The 20,206-nt window shown below is 46.4% G+C and overlaps 1 protein-coding gene across 1 annotated transcript in view; it reads right to left on the reverse strand.

The window, feature by feature from the left end:
• Window positions 1-1,182: 1,182 nt before the first annotated feature.
• LOC129853803 (A disintegrin and metalloproteinase with thrombospondin motifs 12-like) overlaps window positions 1,183-20,206 on the reverse strand; it is a 48,414-nt gene continuing 29,390 nt past the window's right edge. The window contains exons 6-25 of the mRNA XM_055920217.1: window positions 20,077-20,160; window positions 19,335-19,459; window positions 18,986-19,135; window positions 18,709-18,852; window positions 18,143-18,287; window positions 17,966-18,058; window positions 17,690-17,835; window positions 17,384-17,553; window positions 16,987-17,120; window positions 16,069-16,189; window positions 9,894-10,138; window positions 9,631-9,772; window positions 9,139-9,265; window positions 6,788-6,998; window positions 4,420-5,715; window positions 3,416-3,568; window positions 2,801-2,977; window positions 2,496-2,642; window positions 2,159-2,309; window positions 1,183-1,974 (exon numbers count right to left, since the gene is read on the reverse strand). Coding sequence (XP_055776192.1) covers window positions 1,859-1,974; window positions 2,159-2,309; window positions 2,496-2,642; window positions 2,801-2,977; window positions 3,416-3,568; window positions 4,420-5,715; window positions 6,788-6,998; window positions 9,139-9,265; window positions 9,631-9,772; window positions 9,894-10,138; window positions 16,069-16,189; window positions 16,987-17,120; window positions 17,384-17,553; window positions 17,690-17,835; window positions 17,966-18,058; window positions 18,143-18,287; window positions 18,709-18,852; window positions 18,986-19,135; window positions 19,335-19,459; window positions 20,077-20,160 — 4,077 coding nt within the window. The 3' untranslated portion in view covers window positions 1,183-1,858. The remainder of the gene's footprint in view (window positions 1,975-2,158; window positions 2,310-2,495; window positions 2,643-2,800; window positions 2,978-3,415; window positions 3,569-4,419; window positions 5,716-6,787; window positions 6,999-9,138; window positions 9,266-9,630; window positions 9,773-9,893; window positions 10,139-16,068; window positions 16,190-16,986; window positions 17,121-17,383; window positions 17,554-17,689; window positions 17,836-17,965; window positions 18,059-18,142; window positions 18,288-18,708; window positions 18,853-18,985; window positions 19,136-19,334; window positions 19,460-20,076; window positions 20,161-20,206) is intronic.

The raw sequence follows: 20,206 nt of genomic DNA on the forward strand, positions 1-20,206 counted from the left end.
ATACTACAGCATGTAGACCAAACGGGAGGTATTTACATAGTCAAGTGCACATACTATATACAGCTGAGTCCTAATTGCACTTTTTCAGATGAATGACAACTTCAGTCCCAATTTCATTACATTAAAGCAGCAATCCGCAGTAGAAACAATAACAACACGTCCTCCCCGTCCCTGTTTCAGTAAAAAGTGACGGGGCTTGAGAAATGTAACCACTCTCAAATTCGTAGACATAGCATGTTTTGAGGCTATATAGTGTTTGTTTACATTTACTTTGTTGACAAACATTGGAGTAAAAAAAACAACACATTTTGGGTTCTGATGGGGTGCGACAGTTGAACTAAGCTCGTGAGGCATTTCTAAGTTATATTCTTCAAGAATCGAGGGGTACATATCATGAAGTTCAAAAATGGATGCCGCAACTTCTGATTTGCCTCTTTAAATTACTCCTTTATAGCATGCAAAGTCATTGCAGTAAATTATACTAGAAAATGCGCTGTGCCACAAAACACCTTAGTGAAACAGAAGAGTGGAGGAGCATGTCACATAACGTATCTGCTTACCTTACCAAGTATGACGCCAGTTTTGGTTGATCAGAGTAGCTGGTAGAGTGTTAATGCGTGACGGTTTGAGGATATTACCGCCATGTCTTCCTTCTCTTCATTTCCTCCTACAAAAGACATTTCCCACTACACTCACATTCAAGGCTGCGTCATCATCTGAGCTAACACCTAATGAGGATGTACTGCATGGGGAATAACAGTGAAAAGTAATGATACAATCTCGTTGGACATTCAAAGCAAAAATAAGTCCCACCACATGCTTCTTTCATCATTGCATTTATTGCTGAAGGCTTTTATGAAGACGATAGCATCTGTACACTATCATATCAACACAGTGGCCATCTTAACTGAGGCCTGAGAGGGATGACCAGCAACGCCTCATTCTCATTGGCCAGCCTAATAAAGGCGAGGAGCGCCACAGAATAGACATACAGCACCGGAGTAGGAGGAAGTTGCCCCTGGTCAGGTGTATGATTTCCCCTTAATGTTAAAGTTAGAATTTGAGGTGCGTAAGCTGATCCCAGATCTGTGCTTAAGGGAAACAACTGTTCAGAGCCACAGTACCCCCAAGAGCTCTGAGAACAAGAGCAATAAAAACACAATAACACAATACAAAAAACACTACAATTAAAAACATGAATCTTTATTGTACAGTCTACTATTTACCAAGTATTTTCTTAGAAGTGTCATAGTAAAATGTTCGTTACATAATAGTTACCTTATCATTAATAATTCGTTTTTTTGGGGGGGGGGGATTCATTAAATCCAGCACCATTAAAGTAAGCGCCAGAAAATAGCCATTGTCACCACATAATTTATGTGTAAATACCAGGCAAATACCAGCTGAAAGGGGGTGTTACTGGCTGTCACCGTCATTTCTGTATTAGTGGGGGAACGTGGAATAGAAAACAAAATGCACGCCAAACAGGCTTTTACACAGCTTGACATTCTGACTGACATTCAACCGTATTGGAAAGCAGGTGGGACATGGGTGAGAAGTTCACATAACTATGTCTTTAGAGGCTGTTGGAGGCCTGATACCCTGGGTTACACAGTATGAGCTAGGAAGGTGCAAGGCTAGGACAAACTGCATACAGCAGCAATATACAGTACTTTAGCTTCTCGAATTCCCACCCCATACAGGTAACGGTCTGTTGGGGGTTATGACGATGAGGATGATGAAGAAAAGGCTGTTTCCAGCTGATTGCACTAGAGATGAGATCCGCCAATGGGATCGCAGTGTGGATGCCCTGTATGTATGCGTTCGAGGTCCATGAGGCAGGTAGTGCGGGTCAGAGTTACCCTCTACAGGTCATACAGCACTGTTTCTGGATGGACCTGAGGGAGCATCGGCCCAGCAGCTTCAGCTTGTCACAGAACCGAGACGACATGCTATTCTTCCTACACAGCGGACCTACACAGTCACAACGCAGGAGAGGACAGGACAGACCACTGGCTTAGTTCAACTGCAATATACTGTACGTCGATCAACAGCATACATGTCAAACAAATATAGCTTCAGTATGAACTATTTCTTTATCTTATGGTGAAATATCCTTGCTAAATAGCCAACAGGGAGGGATGGGTGTTTGTCTTACCAGTGTTAGTCTGACACTCCTGCATGTGGCATTTCCTGAGTGTGTCAGGCCTGCTGCTCTGCTCACACAGACTGTTCTCCACAGAGTCGGAGTCCTCAACAACACAGCGCACCACACGATGCTGCAACCCCTCGCCACAACTCACAGAGCACTGACACACGCACGGAAGACGACAGACATTACTAACACACACAGACACACTAGTCCCCACTGACAAATCGCACCATGCAATGCACACTCTGAACATGCAACAGTCACAAAGTTTGCACATACTGTAGGTAAATCAATATGCTGCAAGTGATGAACTGTAAGTAAATATGTTCCCTGGAACCTTTACCTCCTCCCAGTCCTGTGGGTCCCAGTAGCTGCAGGGCTGCAGGTTGCAGGTCTCTGTGTCGTTTGGCCTCTGGGTGGCGCTACAGCGCTGCGGCTCAGGGCAGTATACCAGCCGCTCCCTCAATCCACCACTACAGCTACGAGAACACTGGCGATGAAAGGAGTTCATATTCACAATCATATTCAAACTCATTTAATTTTATTAATACTAGAAAATAGCATATGGACCAAAGCCAGTCAGCATGTGTCAATATATGTGTCTCTCTGTGTGTGTGTGTGTGTGTGCGCATGTGTGTGTATATGTACCTGTCCCCAGGGGGAGGTTCTCCAGGGCTGGCAGGGTTGGGGACGACAGGACAGGGTGCTGGGCGGCCTGGAGGACAGGACTTGGCAGTGGAACGGTCTCAGTGGACGTCCCTTCTGCTCGTCCACACACTGCACCTCACGCTGCCTCCTCCCCACCACCTCACACCCCTTCGGACACTACAGAGAGAGAGGGAGAGAGGGAGAGAGAACGAGAGGGGGAGAGAGAGAGCCAGTATAATACCTTGTCTGTCCTTCTTATTATGTGATTTGTAGGCTTTTATTTTAGAGTGGTCCTCGACTCGGCATGTAAAGGACATCGCATTTCATATGGCCATGCAACAATGTCACTACTACACTTGTTTCTGCTTTAGCTGACGTGTTTCTGTAGTTTTAACAAGGCAAGTTGTAGAAAAGTTGCAGAAACTTGCAGTTGCTAGAGCATGGTGTATGCAAGACCAAGATTGTGGGTAAAACTCCCCGGGACCAGCCATATGTAAAATGTATGCACACATGACTAAGCCCGCTTCGGATAAAAGCGTCTGCTACATGGCATATGTTATTATATTAGCTATAGAAAGCAGAGACAGTCAGGTACAGTGTGTCCAGGCTACTGACCTTGCTCCAGTTGCCACTCAGCCAGGTGACACAGGGGCGCAGGTGGCAGGTGCGAGCTGGTTCTGGTCTCTTCAGGTTGGCACAGTCCGCTTCCTGCTGGGAGCTACACAGCACTGGCCTCCACACTGCCCCCAGGCCACACGACGTTGAGCACTGGCCCAGACAACAGGCGAGAAGAGAGAGAGAGGAAGACGGAAAGCATGTAGTACAGCATAGGAATGTTTCTGCCTTGTGATTGTTCACTATAAGGGTTACAGACTGTTACATCAGTGATTCTAATAACCAAAATGCATTGTATGATTATAGCAGGAATGGGCAACTGGCGGTCCACCCCACCATCAAAGGCCCTCGGATCAATTCCCACTACCCCCAAAATAAACCAATAATACAAATAAAACAAATGTAGGAACTCAAGTCAGTGTCTCAACGTACTGTTGTGAGTTAGAATAGTAGAATACGTAAGGTGCAATTTAGAAACGTGTCAACAGTTTATCTCTTGTTATTGCCAGTCACTGATAGTCAGTCAATTATCCCATGTCAACTAAATATTTTTAGATAAGTGCTAAGTTAGCTGGCCGCGAAACTATCTAAACTGGTTATCAGGGTCGAATTACCGTCCGGGGGGCCCCCATTGATTTTATTAGCCAGTTTCACTCAGATATCATATTTAAAATGGCAACCTATAGCAAAATGTGTAGAATTGCATGAAATTTGTTATACAATTGCAAAATCTTCTTTCCGCCCCATGTAAAAATGTGTAGAATTGCAGCAAACTTGCTTTAAAACTGCAAACATTTTCTCTACAGCCCATGGCAAAATGTGTAGATTTGCACGAAATGAACTATGGTATGGACGTGGGTACGCAGATCCACCAGCAACTGCGGCCCCTCATGATGAGTTCAGATTTTTGTGTGACCCCCATCCCTATACAAGTTGCCCAACCCTGGCCTACAGGGTCATCAACAAGCTCATAAACACAGAGGGTTATTTTCTCCTGTACTCACCTCGCTCCAATTACCCACCAACCAGAACACCTCCATGCTGATTGGCTCTTGGGCGTTCAGGTAACCATAATCACTGGCGAAGGTCACTACGGTACTCCCTGGTCTCTGCTCCTGACCTTTGTCTTTTGAATGAGGGGAGGGGCTTTTAGAACCTGAGGCAGGCCCTTTAGAATGTGGTCCTGGCTTTATAGAACGGGGAGCAGCGCTGACACTCTTGGGGGTCTCAATGGGCTTCTTCCGTTTAATGATCCTCACAGTGGGGCCGGGGGCCTCTGGGGTTGGGCTGCTGACGTACGGGGCATCGCTAGTGTGGGAAATGCCTTCTGTAATGGGATACAGTCCTTGTGTAGTGTGGTAAGGGGCTATAAGTGTACTCCTCATCCCTGCTGTGTGTGCCCGGGGTATAGGGGTGGTGTGGGGCACCCTGGTTGTCCGTTTGGTGAAAGGGTTGATAGAAGGGGTGGTGTTGGGGGGAGTGAGGGTGTAGCGGCTGGTGTTCATAGCCCAGTGCGCAGTGCTGGTTTGTGGGGTTGAGGGGGAGGTAGTGAGGGGTACTCTGGTTGTGTGTTGGGTTGTACGTGATGTTGTTGGGACGCTTGTGTGTGGTGTGGATGTAGGGTGTAACCTGGTGGTGGTCACGGTGGGCGGTGATTGGATGGGGGTCCTGAGAGAGGATTCCGTGGTAAAAATGTCCAGATCTGTAAGCCCCTCCTCCTCTGTAGTCACATCCTCCACCACATAGTCATACCCCGGGGTGTACGTAACCCCCAAATCTGGAAACACAAAATCAGCTGCACTCCCCTCCTCCTTTTCCTCATCCTCCTCTTCTTTCTCTCTCATGTCCCTCTCCCCGTTCTCTGTTTCAGTAGTACTGGTCGTAATAAACGCCCGGTCCTTATCCTCCACACGCCCATTCTTCACCACATGGTTATCGACGTCAATGATATCAGTGGCTGTGGAGGACCGTTGGAGGGGCTTGGTGGTAGAGGTGGTGATGGGGGTTGCAGTTCTCTCAGTCACTGTAACAGTGCTGGTTCCGGGTGTAGCGGTGGTGCTGGTGATTTTGGGGCCCCGGGTGTGCGTAACTGGCTGCCTGGTTGGGGGTCTCTTGGGCAGGTAGACACGCCGGTATTTAGGGGGTGGTCCCGGGCGCCGTCGGAGGCCTGCGCTTGGGCAGCTCTGCAGGGCACACAGCGACTTGGAGCGAGGCATGGTTTTGATGTCACACTTTTTTGGGGGTGCGGTCAGGCAGGTGACCGTCCGGGTGCGCACACTACCACCACATGTCACTGGGCACTGAGAGAGAGAGAGATTAAATAGGTTAAAAACAGAGCAAGGAGAGAGAGAGATTAACTAGGTTATTAACAGAACAAGGAGAGAGATTAAATAGGTTATTAATAGAACAAGGAGAGAGATTAAATAGGTTATTGATAGAGCAAGGAGAGAGAGAGAGAGATAGATAGATTAAATAGGTTATTAACAGAACAAGGAGAGAGAGATTAAATAGGTTATTAACAGAACAAGGAGAGAGAGATTAAATAGGTTATTAACAGAACAAGGAGAGAGAGATGAAATAGGTTATTAACAGAACAAGGAGAGAGATTAAATAGGTTATTAATAGAGCAGAGAGAGAGAGAGAGAGAGAGAGATAGATAGATTAAATAGGTTATTAATAGAGAGAGAGAGAGAGAGATGCAATAGGTTATTAACCGAGTAAGGAGAGAGAGAGAGAGATATGAAATAGGTTATTAACAGAGTAAGGAGAGAGAGAGAGAGAGATATGAAATAGGTTATTAACAGAGTAAGGAGAGAGAGAGAGAGAGATATGAAATAGGTTATTAACAGAGTAAGGAGAGAGAGAGATATGAAATAGGTTATTAACAGAACAAGGAGAGAGAGATGAAATAGGTTATTAACAGAACAAGGAGAGAGATTAAATAGGTTATTAACAGAACAAGGAGAGGGAGATGAAATAGGTTATTAACAGAACAAGGAGAGAGAGATGAAATAGGTTATTAACAGAACAAGGAGAGATATATGAAATAGGTTATTAACAGAACAAGGAGAGATATATGAAATAGGTTATTAACAGAACAAGGAGAGAGATATGAAATAGGTTATTAACAGAACAAGGAGAGAGAGATGAAATAGGTTATTAACAGAACAAGGAGAGAGATATGAGATAGGTTATTAACAGAACAAGAAGAGAGAGATGAAATAGGTTATTAACAGAACAAGGAGAGAGAGATTAAATAGGTTATTAACAGAACAAGGAGAGAGAGAGAGATTAAATAGGTTATTAACAGAACAAGGAGAAATAGAGAGAGTGGCAGAGAATGGAAGAGAAAGGAGAAGAAGAGAATAGTACCATGCTCCAGTTGCCCGCGGCCCAGTCGGGTCCACAGAGCTGGTCTCTGTTGCAGGGAACCACAGGTTTGGGTTTGAGCAGCTGTTTACAGTCCCCAGAGTGGAGCACCCTCTCCTCCCCGGCCACCGTGCGCACACACAGCACTGTGCGCTTCCTCACCCCTCCCGAACCACAGGTGGCAGAGCACAGCTGCCAGCGCCCCACCCACCACCTACACAGGGGGAGAGGAGAGAGAGTGTGAGATAAGGGCCCTGAACAAATTTGTGTTGGTCTGATTTGCTTCTGAAATGAATAGGTGTCAAAAAACAACAGGGCCAACAGTCAACAGACACTAATAACACCTGTTGAGTTAATGCGCTTTATAACTGTATTTATATGAGATCAGCATTAATATTGCAGATAGATTGTGGGTTCCATCAATCTACGGTACCTGTAGTTAAATAATTATACATATATTCCTAATTTCTTCTTTCTTCAAGTGCTGGATTTTCACCCACAGCGGCCAATCCACCATTCTGATCTTAACTCCAACCCTCCGATGTTCACTGACAAACCCATCTTTCCCAGTATAATGTCATTTTGTTATTTCATTTTTAATACATTCCTCCATTTTACTATGATGTCTTATTAGGGTACTGAACCTCCTTATTTGTAACATTACCGATATTGCCCTAAAAAAAAACACCTTACCCAAGAGTATAATGATATTTCCCATTGACGGATCGTGGTTTTTCAGATCCCGTAACAATACAGTTTGCTGTTCCATCTGAACCCTGATATTATGTATTATGACATAACAACCATGCCTGGACCCGACTCTGCAGTCTGCACACGGCTGACTGTTCAATGCCCCATATATTGAACATTATTTTTGTAGCAAGCATTTTATATAATAGCGTAAATTAAAACAAATGGAATTGTGTCAATTGTTGTTTTATATGTCAGTTCATAGACCTGTTGCCAAGGTATGAGGACATCAAAGACCTGTTTCCAACTGACTTCAATTTTATACAGCATTGCTGTTAAACCTTTTAACGTTAAGTGATTTATGCTAATCATTTTTAGCCATTTATGATTTTTAATGGGTGTCAGAGAGACTAATTATTTAATTCCTTCTTTAAGTAACGGTCTCTTCCAATTTTGTGGCAGAGCAGCTACCAATCAATCAAATGTATTTATAAAGCCCCTTTTACATCAGCAGATGTCACAGTGTTTATACAGAAACTCAGCCTAAAACCCCAAAGAGCAAGCTATGCAGATGAGTTGATTATAATGTTGTATTGAGCATACACATCTAAACACTGTTGTTAGTTGCTTGTATGACATCATTTTACCGTCCTTTTTAAAATGTCCTTCATAAATATTATACTCTTCTTGTACAATTGTGTCCAATATATATATATTGCCATATTATTTGCTGTAATACTTTTAAACATAGGATGGGCCTCTCTTAGTAGCTTGCTTGAAATCCAGTTTGGATTTAGATACAATGGAGACTAAGAAAGAGGTTTAATGCCTTAATATTTAATAGTTTTAACTCTCCAAACCCTAATGTTCGTTACATAAATATGTTCGTTTAACTTTGTCTGATTTGCCATTCCAAAAAAAGTGAAATATTTTTTCCTGATTTGAAAAACTATTATTCTGGAGTTGGTAGAGCCATGAATAAATATATAAACTGTGATATCTCTTGAGAATGAATCAGTGTAATCTTCCCGGAAATGGATAGGTGTTTCCCTCTCCACGGTTTCAAAATTCGATCTATTTTGCTAAGTTCGCTAGTTGCAAGATCGCTCAACTTTTCCTGGATATGTACACCAAGTACATAGACTTTACTATCCACCCATTTCATCGGGAGACCACATGGCAATTTAAAAGTTTATATATTTTAAAGATACAACCCATAATATAGTACACTTATCATAGTTGGGTTTGAGTCCAGAGAAACTGGAGAAATTATCCAGGTCCTCAATGAGGCCCTTCAAGGTTGAAGACTGAGGACTCAAGAGAATCACTTGAATCATCGTACATTGAGCCTTTTGTCTCTAATCCATACATTTTTAGCCCCTTAATGTTATCATTCGATTTTTAATGCTAACAGTTCCTAATAAATAGGTATGTTGACAGAGGGCAACCTTGTTTTATGCCTCTTGACAATTCAAAGTTCTCAGAGAAGTAACCGTTATTTATTATTTTACATAAAGGATTGTTGTACATTACTTTTGCCCATGATAGATTATCCATAGTTATTAACAATGTAACTGAGTTACAGTGTTAAAAACATAGAACTATAGTAGAAATAAGACAGGTGTTATAGAGTATTCGTCATAGTAATCGGGAAACTAAGGAACCTGGCGGGGCAGTCCATGTTCTTGCACTTGCGATGTCGGTCCTCTGGGCGGCTCTCTGGGTCACAAAGAGCCTCATCGACCACGCCCACCTCCAACTCAAAACACCTGACAGGCTGCTGCTGCTCACCTGGACGTCACAGAACACAGGCAGGGAAAGGTTTCGGTAGATGCTACGTGGGATCCTTGGGATGACCCTAACTTAAACCCTAACCTTAATCCCTACCCTTACCTAACCCTAACTTTAACCTGTTAAATGTAAACTTCAATGGAGTTGGTTCGTCCCAAGCATCCCACTTAGCATATAATAAAAGGTGTCTGTCTGAATAATCACACTGTATGCTCTGACACTCAATACTGCTCACCTGTCTGATTACACTGTAATAAGTCCAGACCATCAGAATCCAAAATCCACATCTCTCAACATATGATAAGTTAACACAGGGACTACAAATAAAAAGCATATCATAAGTTGTTTAAAAGACAACCCCTCACCTAGCCCACAGGTGGTGCTACAGTCTGTCCAGGCCCCATGCCTCCACCTGTACTCTGACTTGATGACCTCATTTCCTGTCTGGCGGTTCCTCTTGATGGTGTACTCATACTTTATACCTGGATTCTTTTCCTGGTACAGCAACTGGACAACAGGAAACACACACTAAATGGTTAGGCTGTGTGTATCATATCTGAATCCTGATCTAGCTGGTCAATATCTAGCTGGATTTTTTTCATGTGTATGGTGTGTATGGTGTGTATACCTGGATCATGACCGGTTGTTTGGTGGGTCCAGGGGAGGTAAGGTTCTCCAGGTTCCCGCTGCGCTCGTAGTAGAAGGTGGTTCCGCCTGCCTTGTACTCTCCATTCCATTGGATGATGTACTCGCCATTCAGGAAATACTCCTCTGACCCCTGACCCCGCAGAGCCAGAAAGTTCCCCGCCTCCTCCATTTCCTGGACCACAATGTCACGTGCCCCCTCTGGGATTACTCCCACGTCCACGTAGCCTGTGACAGGATGAAGGAGAAGAAGGCGAATCAGCTGTGTTAGTGCTGGGCTGGAACAAAAGCCTGAAAACCCTGTGGGACCCTAAACCTACAATGGTATCAAAGCTAAAGAAATGAAATGCAAGCAGAGGCATGACAAAGACACTGTTACACACAGAATGAATCATGGTTGCAGGTTGCAACGTGGGAGAGGCCAGAGCTTACAGAGGCCACCATGGCAGCCAGCTATATGGTTACACCACCATCCAGACTTCCAGACTCTCTGTGATCTTTAATAGAGGGTGGGAGAGTGGCGTGTGTGTGTGTGTGTGTGCCTTGGGTGGCGGGGTGGGTAACCCTGTCTCTCGTCTGTAACAGTGTGTGTGGGAGGGCACTGCTCTGGTAGGGTCTCTGGTTTTTAATAGTGTGTGGATGTGTGGGGGAGGTGTTGGTGTGTGTCTGTTTGTGAGGGTAAATGAGGGGGGGTAAGCATTACTTTGGATCTCAGCTCTGCCCTTTGAAGTTTCATACATCTGAGCCGGAGGGTGTCCGTAAAAGGGCACTGGAGACACACACAGACACAGACACACACACACACAGTGGATGTCTGGGAGGTAAGGTTGAGATCTGGGTCTGCATTCCAAACATAAAGCTCACTCCCTTCTCCCAGTCCTGGATGACTTGTCCTACCATATATGAAGGGATCATGCAGCCAGCACTGGAATGCATCTACCTACTACCTGCAGTTTGAAAGCTTATTTCCTGCAATTCTACACTTTTTGCCGTGGGTCAGAGAGAAAAAAATTGCTGTTTTATAGCTCATCTAATGCTATTCTTCACATTTTGCCATGAGGCTGAGAGAACATTTTGCTGTTTTAAAGCTAATTTCATGCAATTATACACAATTCTATATGCTATCTGGGGGGCCCACAATCCAAACCCCCCTCTCCCCCCCAAGAAAAAACATTTGGTTAGGGGCCCCGGGGCACCTGCCCTGGGTGCCCGTTTGGTAATCCAACCCTGTGCTCCGGAACTTCTTATAGTGAGTGGAGTTGTTGCCATATATTCAAGGCTTGAATGCAACATCTGAATGTGATATGTGAGGAACAGCTGCTTGGAGATTTATTATAAATAAAAACTGTGACTTCAGGTGAAGGGCGCAGATCAAGAATCTTTGTTGGAATGTGGCCCTCACAATCAACTAAAATAAATAGAGCAAATAATCAGGGAATGATTCTATTCTGTCATGGATGATAATAATTAATACTGACATTTGGTGGTGTGCAAACATATGATCATAATCCTTTTTCAGTTATTTTATTCTATAATATGGGATGGAATCAATGTTGATTTTATCTTTTGCAAACATTATGTCATAAATCAGTTAATCTATTCATTTCATACCTGCTCCCAAAAAGGCTCTTAAATTTGCATCTTCATTTACAAATCAAAACAAATTGCATGGATGGACATTTACAGGAATAAAACCTAATACTGACGCGGTTGTACAATTCTAATGCACCCTAACACGACAACTTTGATCCGCATAGATACTATAATCATCTAGGCCACAGGGATTGGTGGAAGTCACCCCCCCCCCCCCGCATTCATGTAATGATGGCACTGAAGCGGACACATTGAGCACACATTTGGCATGCCAAAGCTTGTTGTACTAATTACATACACCACCAACAAAGGTGATGGACACAATTTTGGATTTGAACTTTCCTGACCGGAACAGTCACTCAATACTGGAATATATTCAGTAACTGAAAGTATGGGGTGCACGTCTGTCACGTTCCTGACCTATTTCTGTTAGTTTATGTGTGTTAGTTGGTCAGGACGTGAGGTTGGGTGGGCATTCTATGTTTTCTGTTTCTGTGTTGGTTTTTGGGTTGCCTGGTATGGCTCTTAATTAGAGGCAGGTGTTTGGCGTTCCTCTAATTAAGAGTCATATTTAGGTAGGCGTTGTCACAGTGTTCGTTGTGGGTGATTGTCATCTGTGTCTGTGTCTTACACCACGCGGGACTGTTTACGGTTTGTTCGGTTTGTGTAGCCTATGTTCCTATTCGTGCGTTTTCTTGTTTTATGTAAGTACGACGTCTAGGTCTGTCTACACCGTTTGTTGTTTTTTTGTTAGTTTATCAAGTTCGTGTTTTCGTTAAATAAATATGTCTTTTCACTACGCTGCGCCTTGGTTCCCTCAATACTCCTCCTCTTCCGAAGATGAAGAGGAGGAGGAATGCCGTTACAGAATCACCCACCAAGAATCCAGAACCAAGCAGCGTAATTTGGAGCAACGGGGAAGTATACAGGACTTGTGGAGTTGGGAGCAAATATTTAACGGAGAAGGACCATGGGCTAAAGTGAATCACCGTCCATGGGAACAGCTGGAGGCAGCTCGGAGAGTGGAGGAAAAGAGAGAGAGGAACCGGAGTTATGAGGGAACGCGTCTTGCACGGAAGCCCAAAAAGCCCGTGAGTAACACCCAAAAATTTCTTGGGGGGGGGTAAGAGGTAGTGGGCCAAGGGCAGGTAGGAGACCTGCGCCCACTTCCCAGGCTTACCGTGGAGAGCGGGAGTACGGGCAGGCGCCGTGTTACGCAGTAGAGCGCACGGTGTCTCCTGTACGAGTGCATAGCCCAGTGCGGGTTATTCCACCTCCCCGCACTGGTAGGGCTAGATTGGGTATTGAGCCAGGTGTCATGAGGCCGGCTCAACGCGTCTGGTCTCCAGTGCGTCTCCTCGGGCCGGCATACATGGCACCTGCCTTACGCATGGTTTCCCCGGTTCGCCTACATAGGCCGGTGCGGGTTATTCCACCTCCCCGCACTGGTCGGGCGACCGGGAGCATTCAACCAGGTAAGGTTGGGCAGGCTCAATGCTCTAGAGAGCCAGTACGCCTCCACGGTCCGGTATTTCCGGCGCCACCTCCCCGCCCCAGCCTAGTACCTACAGTGCCTACACTACGCACTAGGCTACCAGTGCGTCTCCTGAGCCCTGTTCTTCCTCCACGCACGCTCCCTGTAGTGCGTGTATCCAGTTCGGTGCCTCCAGTTCCGGCACCACGCACTAAGCCTCCTGTGCGTCTCCAGAGCCCTGTACACACTGTTTCTTCTCCCCCTACTAATCCTGATGTGCTTGTCCTCAGCCCGGTGTCACCAGTGCCGGTACCACGCACCAGGTATAGAGTGGGCTTTGAGAGTCCAGTGTGCCCTGTCCCTGCTCCCCGCACTAGTATGAAGGTGCGTGTCCTTAGCCCGGTGCCTCCAGTTCCGGCACCACGCACCAGGTCTACAGTGCACCTTATCCGGCCAGAGCCATCCGTCTCCCCAGCGCCATCTGAGCCATCTGTCTCCCCAGCGCCATCTGAGCCATCCGTCTCCCCAGCGCCATCTGAGCCATCCGTCTCCCCAGCGCCGTCTGAGCCATCCGTCTGCAATGAGCCTGCAAAGCCGCCCGTCTGCCATGAGCCTACAGAGCCGTCAGCCAGACAGGAGCCGCTAGAGCCGCCCGCCAGACAGGAGCCGCTAGAGCCGCCCGCCAGACAGGATCTGCCAGAGCCGCCAACCAGACAAGATCTGCCAGAGCCGTCCGTCAGACAGGATCTGCCAGAGCCGTCCGTCAGACAGGATCTGCCAGAGCCGCCAACCAGACAGGATCTGCCAGAGCCGCCAGCCAGACAGGATCTGCCAGAGCCGCCAGCGAGCCATGAGCAGCCAGAGCCGCCAGCGAGCCATGAGCGTCCAGAGCCGTCAGCCTGCCATGAGCGTCGAGAGCCGTCAGCCTGCCATGAGCGTCGAGAGCCGTCAGCCAGCCATGAGCGTCGAGAGCCGTCAGCCAGCCATGAGCGTCGAGAGCCGTCAGCCAGCCATGAGCGTCGAGAGCCGTCAGCCAGCCATGAGCGTCGAGAGCCGTCAGCCAGCCATGAGCGTCGAGAGCCGTCAGCCAGCCATGAGCGCCGAGAGCCGTCAGCCAGCCATGAGCGCCGAGAGCCGTCAGCCAGCCATGAGCGTCGAGAGCCGTCAGCCTGCCATGAGCGTCCAGATTCGTCAGTCAGCCATGAGCTGCCCTTCAGCCAGAAACGGCTATATACCCAGAACTGCCCCTCAGTCCAGAGCTGTCTCTCTGTCCGGAGCTGCCTTTCAGTCCGGAGTTGCCCCTCCATCATGATCTCCCTCTCTATCTTGATCTACCTCTATATTCTGATCTATCCTTCTGTCTGGTGCTATCCCTCTGTCTTGATTTATCCCTCTGTCCCGGTGCTGTCCCTGTCATGGATGTTACTAAGAGGATTTTGTGGAGGTAAGATATGGGTGGACATTTTTAGGGGTAGATGGAGGCTAGGATTGATTATGGTGGGGTGGGGACCTCGCCCGGAGCCTGAGCCACCACCGTGGTCAGATGCCCACCCAGACCCTCCCCTAGACTTTGTGCTGGTGCGCCCGGTGTTCGCACCTTATGGGGGGGGTTATGTCACGTTCCTGACCTATTTCTGTTAGTTTATGTGTGTTAGTTGGTCAGGACGTGAGGTTGGGTGGGCATTCTATGTTTTCTGTTTCTGTGTTGGTTTTTGGGTTGCCTGGTATGGCTCTTAATTAGAGGCAGGTGTTTGGCGTTCCTCTAATTAAGAGTCATATTTAGGTAGGCGTTGTCACAGTGTTCGTTGTGGGTGATTGTCTTCCGTGTCTGTGTCTTACACCACGCGGGACTGTTTACGGTTTGTTCGGTTTGTGTAGCCTATGTTCCTATTCGTGCGTTTTCTTGTTTTATGTAAGTACGACGTCTAGGTCAACAAACACCGTTTGTTGTTTTTTTGTTAGTTTATCAAGTTCGTGTTTTCGTTAAATAAATATGTCTTTTCACTACGCTGTGCCTTGGTTCCCTCAATACTCCTCCTCTTCCGAAGATGAATAGGAGGAGGAATGCCGTTACAACGTCCAACTGACGTGAGATCGTGTGTGTGGTGTAACGTTATTCAAATAACCCCATGGAATGTCATAATAAAATGATAGGGATTATATTAATTATAAGGATAATAGATTGAAGATAGTATAAACTGCTGATCGCCTCATATGGGAGCAGGTAGCACAAATCTATTGATTTGTGCTAATGCTAGCTAGGTAGGTTTTGACATTTTGGTAGGGCCGTGCTAGTTCTAGCTAAATCTCAGAATATAATTCATTATAGGGCTAATAGATTGAAATTGGTATTAATTGCGGATCTCCTCTCATGGGAGCAGGTAGCATTATTAGTCTATGTTCACTAGCTAGTTAGTGTCATACAGGTTCAATTGTATCACTTTCCAAAAAGAATGATATGATACCAAGGTAAAAGGCAGTAAATGCTCCATTTACCTTGGTTTTCACAGTAACTACTGCTAATATGACCCCCATTTTCTCCAAAACACAATACAGGCAGGATACTAGTCCAAATGATTAAGCATGTATTTTATGTAGCGAAAATGACAACAACTAATGTTTTGACCATATGAGCAGTTACTGCCTTTAATGTCCTGCTCTGAAGAGAACCTATCAATCTATCGTCCTCTCTGGCTGTGAGGTCACGGAGGTCACTAGTGAGTCATTCTCTCAAAAATGCAGATGTACTGGAGTCAGACAGACAAATATGCCAAAGACAGCAAGACAAATAACTGTATACACACACACACACACACACACACACACACACACACACACACACACACACACACACACACACACACACACACACACACACACACACACACACACAGATGGAGGGTAGCTGCCAAAAACAGCAGAATAAACAGCTGTATACTCCCATACAGAGCGCTGCCATGACAACCACATGGCAACAACCCAATGACAATCCTGTAACCAGTGCGTGAAGACGTTGTGGGAGATGTTTTGGGGGTATGGGAGGAGAGATGAGACATCAGGGAGATATTTAGGAAGGAGATAGGAGACTCACCGAAGCCATCCCCCCCATCAAAGGTCATCTGGACAGTCTCACAGGAGGAACCATCGCCCAGACACACTCCACAACGATCCTCTACAGCGTTAGAGTCTATACCATAGTCACAGCCCACCTCCTACACACACAGGTCAAGAATTATGCACACACACACACACACACACACACACACACACACACACACACACACACACACACACACACACACACACACACACACACACACACACACACACACACACAGACACAGACACAGACACAGACACAGACACACACACACACGGATAAGGTAAAGATTCAAGGTAATCAGATCAGGTACACACAGAGATACACAGACGGAAGGAAAACAACGAACAGATTCCCTCTCAACTCCAACAGGCATAGACCCTATCTTAAATCTATCTCAGGCCCCATGCTCTCTTCTTGCAGAGACAGGACTTATGCTGCGGTCATAACATCTCGTAAATTGGTCAATATGAGCATACGACTGGGGAAAAAATCCCTCCAAATCGTAAATACTAGTAGAAAACTCATCTATCATCCCTGAGCGCCGACTTCTCCCACACGCTGACCTCTGACGTCACCTACTAAGGAAATGACCTCAGCAGTTAAATGCAACAACAAAACATTATTTATAAAAAGCATACTATTAATATGGTTTAAAACACTATCATTTGTTTACAAGCATGATAGCTGTACTTCTAGTTTATGGTTGAAGAGGCGTGTTTGCCATTAGCCAATCGGCACTTCTCAACGTGTTCAAAGAATGTGAATGCATCCAACTTGTATTTACGACTTCACAACTGGTAATTACCACATTACCACATGGTTATGAACGCAGCATAATACCTGCTTTCTTCCACCCTCCCCCTTCCCCCCTTCCCTCTGTCTCACTCTCTTACCCAGCCACACTACCTTGCACACTCCGTTGACACAGAGGCTTCTGGAGTTGTTGTTCATGAAGCAGGGAGTTCCATCTGTCACAGCATCCAGCATCTTCTCAGAGAAATGCTCATCCACAGGACGACAATGCAGCTCACACGGACTCGCTGGGCAAGGCACGGAAGAGATGAGGGATGGAACCGGGGGGAGGGGGGGGGGGGGGGGGGGGGGGGTTGGATCAGTGGAAGTATTGAAACATTTGATTCCCTTTTCAGTTTTGGAATAGTATTGGAAATGCATGTATATGCTGCCCCCTGCTGCTAGATACATATAATCACAACTCTTAGAATGATGAGGCCTGTGTATATATACACGTGTGTGTCTCGGTGTGTTTACTGTGGTATGTGTGTGTGATGATTTTAGCTCTTACATAGGCTGGCCACAGGGACCCACTCGTAGAGTTCGTTCTGGTAGGGCACTGTGTCAAATTCACTACACAGCATTTCTCTGAAGGTGGGTTTGGCCTTTTGGCATGGTTTGGTGTTACAGATATGGTAACGCCTCCTCTCGCCTGTACAGTACTTCCCACCAAACTCTGGTCTGAGGGAAACAAAGGACCACACATTTTAATCAAATATGGAAAGAGGGGAGGTGGAAAAAGGAAAAGAGGGAAGAGGAGATGGAGGAGAGAATAAGCGAGGATAGGAAAGGAGGCAGATGTGGGATCAGTTCTTACTTGGGGTGGTTACACTCCCTGTGAGCAGACTGCACCCCGGCCCCACATGTCCTGGAACAGTGAGACCAGCTACTCCACTGTCCCCAGTTCCCATTCACTGTCTCCGGTAGCTTCCCTACGATAACACACTCCCCTGAGATACACCACTGACAGAGAGAACACATACACACATAAGAGAGGACATTCTAAACACCATCGCAAACTTGCCAGTGAAACAGTGCCCCGCAACACACACACACACGTACAAACACACAGATACCCACAGCCTCAACCTACCTTCTCAGGGCCACAGCTAGTGCCATCTATGGGGGAGTCCAGTTTAGAACGACAGGACCCATTCACTGAACACCACAGGATCTGGCACACATTCTAGAAGGAAGACAAACCCAGGCTAAGTAAGTTCCCATCCAGACTAGGAACTGGTGGTGGTGTGTATGTGTGTGTGTAACTCACGTTGATTTCGTGGCAGTAGGTGGCATTGGGGCCGTACTGTAGTTGACACTGGTGCTGTGTGGTGTAGCGGACCCCCAGACGGGCCAGTGGGGTGGTCAGACCCTTCTTTGAGGGACGGTCGTCCAGACAGAAGCCCCAACCACGACTAGGGAATCAGAGAGAATCACCTCATCCACGTTAGCATCAAACAATTACACAGAAGTGAGAGGGTGAGACAAAGAGAAGGAGAGAGAGGAAGAGAGAAAGATAGAGAGAGACAGACACACAGACAGCAGACAGGGAGAGAGACAGACAGACAAACAGCAGACAGGGAGAGATACAGACACACAGATAGCAGACAGGGAGAGAGACAGACAGACAGCAGACAGGGAGAGAGAAAGACACACAGACAGCAGACAGGGAGAGAGAAAGACACACAGACAGCAGACAGGGAGAGAGACAGACACACATACAGCAGACAGGGAGAGAGACAGACACACAGACAGCAGACAGGGAGAGAGACAGACAGACAGCAGACAGGAAGAGAGACAGACAGACAGCAGACAGGGAGGGAGACAGAGACTCACTCTAGGAAGCGTGTGATGTAGTCTTTGGAGCAGGAGGACCAGGTAAGTGGGGAGGTGTCGTACATTAGTTGTCTGGACATGATGAAGGGGTGTCTGCCGTCCAGCTCACAGTCATTCCCCTGACCATCATGGTGGATCCCAAAGCTGAGGAAAACAAAGAAGAGATGGTCCTTTAGAATTTGATCTATCGAAGCAATAGGCTTAGATAAGAATTGTTAGATAGTCTTGACTTAGATCGAAGTAGAAATCGGTGAGACACACACACACAGCCACAAACCTGTGTCCCAGCTCGTGTGCGATGGTGAAGGCTACAGGTAGTCCTGAGTCTTCGTTGATGTTGCAGCTACGGTGAGGCTGGCACATCCCTGACAGATGGGACAGACCAAGGGTCTCACACGGCTCGTTGAGCCCTGCACAGATGTCCTTCCTGGTGGTCGAAATTCACACACACACACACACACACACACACACACACACACACACACACACACACACACACACACACACACACACACACACACACACACACACACACACACACACACGGACCTTAGCATCGTCATACACAATCCACAGTTGTACAGTGTAGTATATGGGTGTTCATGTGCGTACGGCTGCAGTCTTGCCTGGTGACCAGCACTGCCACGTCGTGGTGAGCAGGGTGTGTGTCACTTAGTGGGTTGAGTTTCTTCTGCCAGGCACAGAAACTGGCCAGAGAAGTGTCTGCATGGTGGATGATCTTCAGCCCTTTCTAAAGTAGACAACATGAACAACACCATCATCATAGAGGCACAGATAAAAGGCAACACGACACATCAGCTGAAGACTTGTATGTTTGAGTTGTTTTGATATTGTGCATTTCCATTTTAGTCATTCAGCAGACACTCTTGTCCAGAGCGGCTTACAAGCGCAATTAGGGTTAAGTGCCTTGCTTAAGGGCACATCAACATCATTTTTTCTAGTCAGTTCATGGATTTGAACCAGCGACCTTTCGGTTTACTGGCCCAAAGCTCTTAAACGCTAGGCTACCTGCCGCCCAGGTGCACTCCTCTTATATGAATTATGTCAATCCTAGAAGTTTAGGATTATATGTCAACAGACATCATATGCTGGGCTCTAATTTGCTAACTGGCTAGCAAACCTAGCTGGCTAAAAATCTGTTAACTTGCCCAGTATGGTTTAAGAAAGCACTGGAAGAAAGAAAAGGGACTGGATAGCTAGCTCAAAAGATGGGATTCCAAAAGGCCTAATACATTTATCTGGTGCTCCTATAGACTACTGTTTGGTGCTCCTAACTTGTTTTTGCCAATGAAAAAGTTCATTAAGAGCCTTCATCGTATGTCTGGGTTAACGTGAAGTGTTGATTACCTCCTCGCCCTGCAGGAGGATCAGGCGGACCAAGGTGATATGGATGGCATTTCCTATACTGGCATCATGGAATATCCCTGCCACCTGACACAGACACACACACACACTGCTGTCATGACATGACACTGTT

This window comes from Salvelinus fontinalis, chromosome 4 (genome assembly GCF_029448725.1).
Source record: "Salvelinus fontinalis isolate EN_2023a chromosome 4, ASM2944872v1, whole genome shotgun sequence".
Lineage (NCBI taxonomy): Eukaryota > Metazoa > Chordata > Actinopteri > Salmoniformes > Salmonidae > Salvelinus > Salvelinus fontinalis.